At 31.7% G+C, this 7603-nt stretch overlaps 1 protein-coding gene across 1 annotated transcript in view; it reads left to right on the top strand.

Annotated features, from left to right (window-relative positions):
• Positions 1–3890: 3890 nt before the first annotated feature.
• Positions 3891–7603, top strand: part of LOC140436043 (lipase member I-like) — a 28164-nt gene continuing 24451 nt past the window's right edge. Inside the window, exon 1 of the mRNA XM_072524756.1 lies at positions 3891–4060. Coding sequence (XP_072380857.1) covers positions 3964–4060 — 97 coding nt within the window. The 5' untranslated portion in view covers positions 3891–3963. The remainder of the gene's footprint in view (positions 4061–7603) is intronic.

Here is a 7603-nt window from a genome sequence, read left to right as displayed (position 1 = left end):
AAATGATCGTTTCAAGGGACAGCTTAGAGAACGGGGAATCGAGACGAACTTTGTAAGCATCAGGCATCCCCAAAGTAATCCTTCTGAGCGATTTATACAAGAGGCAACGAAATTTCTTCGCATTGCAACGGATGGTCAACATCGGCGATGGGACAGAAAATTGGGAGAAATAGAGATGTACCTAAATTCCATGCCAAGTACAGTAACGAAAGAAACACCAGAATACATCATGAAAGGCGTCATGCCGATAAGACCGTGGGAAGATCCAGAACAAAGAGAGTATCGACAGGTTATAGAAACGGTTCAGAGGAGATTAAGAAGAAGCAATGAGAAATACATCCAGAGACAGGGTCATAATAGGAAACGAAGACCAGTAACTTTCCAAAAGGGTGACAAAGTAATGGTAAGAGCATTAAGAGTGTCAAATCTTCAGAGCGGTATTTGCGCAAAATTGATGCCTGTTTTCGAAGGGCCATACATAGTAAACAACGAAGATGAAGTAAACAGCTATGAGTTGAAACATATGGATTCTGAAAAGATCAGAGGTATTTATAATATCCATGATGTATATAAATATCACGAATGAAGATTTAAATTTGTATAAAGTAGATAGTAGGATAGGATAATACGTAGCATAAGTACAGCTAGCATACAGGAAGTGCGTTTTAGTTTGCCTCGAGAAAATTTAGTTGCATAGATTGATAAATTTTATCGATTACAAAGGCGGGGATTTGTTGTACTTTTGAATGTCCATAAGCAATAAAAAACCGATATACAAATTTTATTACTTAAATAAAAATTAAAATTATTGATATTTCATAAAGACACGGGCATATAAATTTTCAAACATCCTGTATAAGACAAAATATGTATTTTAAGTTGTTCGAAGAATTGTTCATTAGGCCTCAGAGACAAGACTTTCAAATATTATCAATAAGAAATTTAAATAAGTCGGTTATTGTGGATGGATTTCCCCGGAATAAAAGTGTATATAGAAAGTGTTTAAACAATAGACCGGGATTTGCGGTGGTTTTTCTCCCCGAAAGATTATATCGGTAAAAGTTTATTAACAAAAGACATTGAATTGAGAAACAGGTATCGTTTGTAGCTATTAGTAAGAAATATTTGTAAAGCAGATAGATTTAGTTAGAATAATTAAAGAATGTTGTTTTCTGGAATTACCCGAATGACGTTTTATAGAGAGAGTTGGTTGGTAACGATATACGTCACAGAGGTGGATGATTTTTATTGGTCAAATTTTGGAATGCAAGGAGGTGGTGGTTTTGGCTATGAGATAGGAGAGAGGAAAAAAGTTAGGTAGTCAGTTTTCGTCGTCCAAGAAGGAAGGAGCTTTGTGATTTGTGTTTGTTTGAAGTCCCGAAGACGTAATTTACCGGGTGTGTTTATTTGCTGTGTAAAAGCTGACCAGTGTGAGGAACGGGGTACAGAGAGATAGAAAAACCAAAGGGTATAAGAATATTAATATCAGACGAAGCCGGAAACATTTGGAGTTATAAACAGGCGCGGAGATTGGCTCAAAAGGAGGCTGCATCGACTAACACGAGTTGTTGGGTTGCAGATACAAGGACAGATAGGAGAAAGGTGTACGTCATCTGGACCACAATAGGAGCAGAAGCAGAGAAAGGATTTTTTTTTGTGGCGTGGCCATAGAATTGCAACGGCAGAGAAGGAAAGGTCAGTCAATTTTCATTAGAGCAGGAGTGTGGTTTTCATTTATTAATTAAATAAATTGAATAAATAATAGAGACAGTTAATTTTGCGATCATTTAAAAAAAAATTATAAAAAGAGCTTATTTATAACACATATTAAAAATCAATGTAAAATAACATTTGGGTCCATGATAGAAAACAACTTCTCATATATTTAAAGTTAGTATATTGCAAATATTACAGGATTGATTGTTATATAAAATTTCATTAAAATAAAGGACATCTCACATATAGTTCAGTTGAAATTCTATGTATTTTATTCAGGTCATATTACCTATCCCAATTAGGAAGCCAATTGGAAAATATTTTGAATCCACGATCAAAGGTCAATAGTACAAGTTAAATAGCCTGAGATTGTAATTAATTAATGCTGATTTATTGTGATTAATTGGAGATTAGATCTTTTAATAAATATAGACAGGATTTTTTCTAAATAAGCAATATAATACAATTTAAATAGCATAACAATATATATATGTATATATATATATATATATATATATATATATATATATATATATATATATATATATAAAAGTAAAAAGTAATGGCATGTCTCGCAAAACAGAAAACCAAAAATGGTATATCGATGGAAGGCAACCCTATATACGTATTTCTGACTATTGGTCGTCTTCAGTACGGTGCAGCCAAGTTAGAACAGGAGCATATTAACTTGGGAAAGGATCACTACAGGAGCAATGCAACCAATTTGTGGCATTAGAGTTAGAAGACCCTGATGGTTTCCAGGGCAACAACTAACACCAACCACGGAGGAATTCATTACATTCGAATGCCATTAATTTTTACTTTTATTATTCACTCGCATTATCCTTTTCCATTTGTTTTAAACGTTTCAACGTTTGGCATTCCTTTCCCCAGGAAGCTGTAGCTTCCTCCGTGGTTGGTGTTAGTTGTTGCCATGGAAACCTTAGAGTCTTCTAACTCTAATGCCACAAATTGGTTGCATTGCTAATGTAGTGATCCTTTTCCAAGTTAATATGCTAGTTTTCTAACTTAGCTGCACCGTACTGAAGACGACCAATAGTCAGAAATACGTATATACGGTTGCCTTCCATCGGTATACCATTTTTAGTTTTCTGTTTTGCGAGACATGCCATTACTTTTTACTTTTATTATTCACTTGCATTATCCTTTTCCATTTTCTATATATACAGTATACTCACTTTATAACGAACACGGTTATTACGACGTTTCGCATATAACGAGGTACATTAGATGTCCCGTGAAATTTCTATTGAACTATAACCCTTTATAGCGAGGTAAATTTGCTTATAACGAGAGAAAATAAGATTGAAAAACGTGTTTTTTACGATTTGGCCCGGCCGTAGCTATAAATAAATACCCTTTTTAACTGCGGGCCGCCCGCAATAAACTTCTTACAATTTATGATTCTTAGTCGGAAATGTAAAATTTATGATTCACAAGTGTCATTGTATTGAGTTGACCATTCACACCTAATAATGTGGGTCCTAATAGACAAGATGTGGAAAGTGTTTTAAAGGTTGTCAGAAACTTTATCCAAGGACAAAACGCAAATGAAGAAGCATAAAACTGTTTCACATCGTTAGAAAATATGATGGATAGAATACTGGACAATTTAAAGCAGTCAAAAATGACAAAATAACTTTATACGCTTTATACATATTTACAGAATACAGATTTTTTGTTTTAACGTATATCATTGACAGTAAAAGTAAACAACTCTTTTTTGTTTTAATGCATTTCATTGTCAATAAAAGTAAACAACTTTGTTTTAAAAACACCATTCAAACAATATTTATTAGCATCTTATATTGCTCCGTATGGCTTCACTATAGAAAGTTAATGTTTTAGAAAACTACATATTCATATGTATGCACAATATTATTGTTGTTGGATATAACGAGATCCGCTTATAACGAGGTAATTAGTCTGCCATTTCAGTTCTCGTTATAGAGGGAGTCTACTGTATATATATATATATATATATATATATACAAATATGTATATATATACATATATGTAATTAAAAATACAAGAATTAGTTAAAAATTTAATTATTGGTATTAATGTATAAATGAGAAGTGCCGATTGACACAGAATCTAATTAAACTGATAGCTTGACCTCAATAAATGTCCTAAACACGACGAAATTTGAAATGTTTAATTCATTTTGCAGAAATATTCTCATCATAATCACAGTGTATTTGCAAAATTATTTCTGATATTTGTATGAGTATATCGGCCAACAGCTGTACTAGGATGTATAAGAGGATACTTTTAGTAAGTGCTTTATTTTCACAATGTTACAGCGAAGTAATGTCAAGGGGTAAGTCCAATTGATATGAATAAATATTTTTAATTTATTAAATAAATTTAAAATAGGTACTTTAGTTTAATTCCAAATTTTGTAAAACTTAAACTATAAAAGTCCAGTACATAAGCAGAAAAAACAGTGTTTTTATATTTAGAAAAAGTTTTTCAACTAATTTTGCCGATTGATTGGCATGTAGGTAAGGTTTTTGTTGGGATAACTTGCCCTACATCTACAGAAACTACTGAACTACTTTTTAGTAATATATTTTTGGAAATTTCTGCCTATCTACATATGTGGCCCTTAAGATATATATCATAGGTGATTGGATAATACCATCTTTGGTTTCTATCTTTGTATCTTTATATACAGTGAGGAACAACATTATAGAATAAATTCATTTTTTCACGAAAAGGTAACTTTGCAGACAAATCCCGAAAGAGGTCGATTTTTATTTATTTTTGGCATATAAATTATACTAAAGTGTATTTTAAACATAAAATAGAGTAGCTTCTAAGAATTTTTATCTTCTAAACCCAAAATAGATACGCGAGTTTAACCTTCTGTGACTGGCGCTCGTTTTCTATGCACTGATAGTGGCGGTGGCCTATGAGTCCGCATACCTTTTTTGCACGTGAAAAGCATGATAAATAGTACATGTAACCTTTACATGTACAACAAAAAACTCTAAAGTACATTTTGGCTTAAAATTCACTATTCTATCGACTGAAATAGTTTTTTCGATAAAATTTTTCAACCCCCGAGTTGGGGTGGTAGCCACCTCTAGAGATAAAACACATGTTGGAATAGGGTAGATTTTGATTTGATCTTATTGATTTTCTACCTAATTGTTTTACAGTTTACTCCTGATGAAGCTATCAAATAAATAGCGAAATATTTATCGTTGGAATTATTGGGTAAAGTAGAGACCACTTTACTCGATGATTAATTCCAACGTATATATATATATATATATATATATATATATATATATATATATATATATATATGTATATATAGCCTAGGCGGACAAACTCGTTAAATTTCCCGTGCTCGAATCGGTATCAAATCAATAAAGTGTTATGAATCACTTCAGCATATACCTGCCTCATCAGACACTTCTTGGGCCGATACAGATTTAAACTCGGAAAGTCCAACGAATCTCTTCTAAAACTTGACCACTGCAGTGGTTAGCGTACAGAGGTGCCACCTGCTTTGGCAGCCATGAACGAAAACGATTTAATAATGTTTTCTGAATAATGTTTTCTTTCCTCTGTGCTATACGAAATGTGTAAAAGATTAAGTTTTTTAGCAAAAGCTGCTATCTCTTTGTTGAATTAAATGGCCAAATATATGGCCTAGGAGGACAAATTTGTTAAACTTCCCGTACTCGAATCGGTATCAATAAAGTAAGCTAACCAGTGCAGTGGTTAAGTTTTAGGAGACATTCGTTGGACTTTCCGAGTTTGAATTTGTATCAGCCCAAGTGTTGATGAAGCAGGGATATGCTGAAATAATTCATAATACTTTATTGATACCGATTCGAGCACAAGAAGTTTAGCGAATTTGTTCTCATAGGCCATATCTATATTTAGCCATTTAATTCAACAAAGCAATAGCAGCTTTTGCTAAAAAACCTAATTTTATATATATATATATATATATATATATATATATATATATATATATATATATATATATATATATATATATATATATATCCCTTTCCAAGTTAACGTGCTTCTTTTCTAAATTGTTGGCTGCACCGTACTGGAGACGACCAATAGTCAGAAATACGTATATATGGTTGCCTTCCATCGATAAACCTTTTTTGGTTTTCTGTTTTGCGAGACATGCCACTACATTTTACTTTCGGAAGAAGCTGAAGCTGTTTGCAATTGAAGATCCTTTTTATGTGAGGGATTGTCCCATTCTTGGATTGGTTTTACAGTTTCTGGTGTGACTTCGCTGTTTTCACTACTTTTCTACATTCTTATCTCTCTTTGATTGTCCTTCATATATTTCTAATTTTCCTTAGGTCGTCTTTCACTTGTTGTCTCTGGTCCTTTTGAATGGGGGCATCCACTCCGTTCTAACTTTTAACGCATTGCTCTTCTCATTATGTGGCCATATCATCTATTGTCTGTGGTTTTATTGCTCTTACTATGTTCTCTTACCCCATAAATTCTTATATTTCGTGATTCATGCATTGTCTTGCATCTTCTTCGTTTTCCCTCTTTGGTCTCAGTATTTTTCTCATAATCTTTATCTCAAAAACTTTCAGTTGCTCTTCTTTTCTTGCTGTTAATGTAAATGTCTCTGTAGCATATACTATCATTTATCTTATGGTCGTTAGGAAAAATATAAATTATATAAATAATTATAAATGTTAATATTGCTTTTTAGGAATTTACATTGAAATGCGCCATTTTTCAAAAACTTACATTGAACCACAATAAGTAAATATTTTTAAAGAAATACCCATGTTTTATGATCTTATCATAGTAACAAATTCATTGTCTTTCAAATAGTACTGGAGTTGCCGATCTCTAAACTTAGTGCTTTTACAGTTTTTTGTGGTTTAATGTTGCCAAACTCCAATGCCAAATGCCAAATGTATGCCAAAATGTTGCCATAACAAAATATATGCATATTGAAGCCGAAAATTCTACTTCAACAATATTGGTGAGAAGTTTCGCGCTAACCTAGTAAAACTGATTTTGTTTGAAAGGTTAAAGCCACCCATACTAAAATTTACCACTAATGTTTGAAAATATTTGGCAATTTATTTGTCTATTTTTCGTAATACTCTTTTAACTTTTTTTACATTAATTGGAAAATTACTGATCGAAAGTTTATCTGTATAATATAGCAACAAAATTAATTGGGTAATATGACTAGAACTGATAGCCTTGGTCCCCCTTGACATAAAATAATTGTCTAAGTCATCAATATAACATGAAAATAAAAACGGACTTTGTGAGTCTTCTTGTAAAACTAGTTTAATAAGGTCATTCATGTTATTTTATTTAATGATAATTTTATTTAAAAATAGGTATATGTTTATTTTCACGTTTCGACTTCCTTTTCGGAGATAGAAACATTAAAATAAACTTTAAAAAAGATCAAAACAAAATTAAATAATGATGATACATTGACAATAATTAAAAGTATCAGTACAAAAGTAAATGTATCAGCTACAATGGAGTTAATAACATTATACAATAAACATTTTCAACTAAATAATGATGTTTTTAAACAACATTTTGGTCAAGTATTGGGCTATTTTTTATCTTCAATATATGCGAATACATTTATTGAAGACTTTTGACAACAATTTTCAAACTAAGCAAACTAAACAAAATTTAAAATGCACAGTATGGAGATATATACAATTGTGTTCTCTATAAACCTTATGGATAAGAGTAATTGGACACATTCCTAATGAATATAAACGATAAAGAAGAGCTAATAAAATTTACCATGGAAAATAAATATAACATTAACTTTCCTGGATGTTTTATTCTAAAAGGTGCAAGCATCCTGAATATAAGACTC

Source organism: Diabrotica undecimpunctata, chromosome 3, assembly GCF_040954645.1.
Source record: "Diabrotica undecimpunctata isolate CICGRU chromosome 3, icDiaUnde3, whole genome shotgun sequence".
Taxonomy (NCBI): Eukaryota; Metazoa; Arthropoda; class Insecta; order Coleoptera; family Chrysomelidae; genus Diabrotica; species Diabrotica undecimpunctata.
This window is presented reverse-complemented; position numbering and strand designations above follow the sequence as displayed.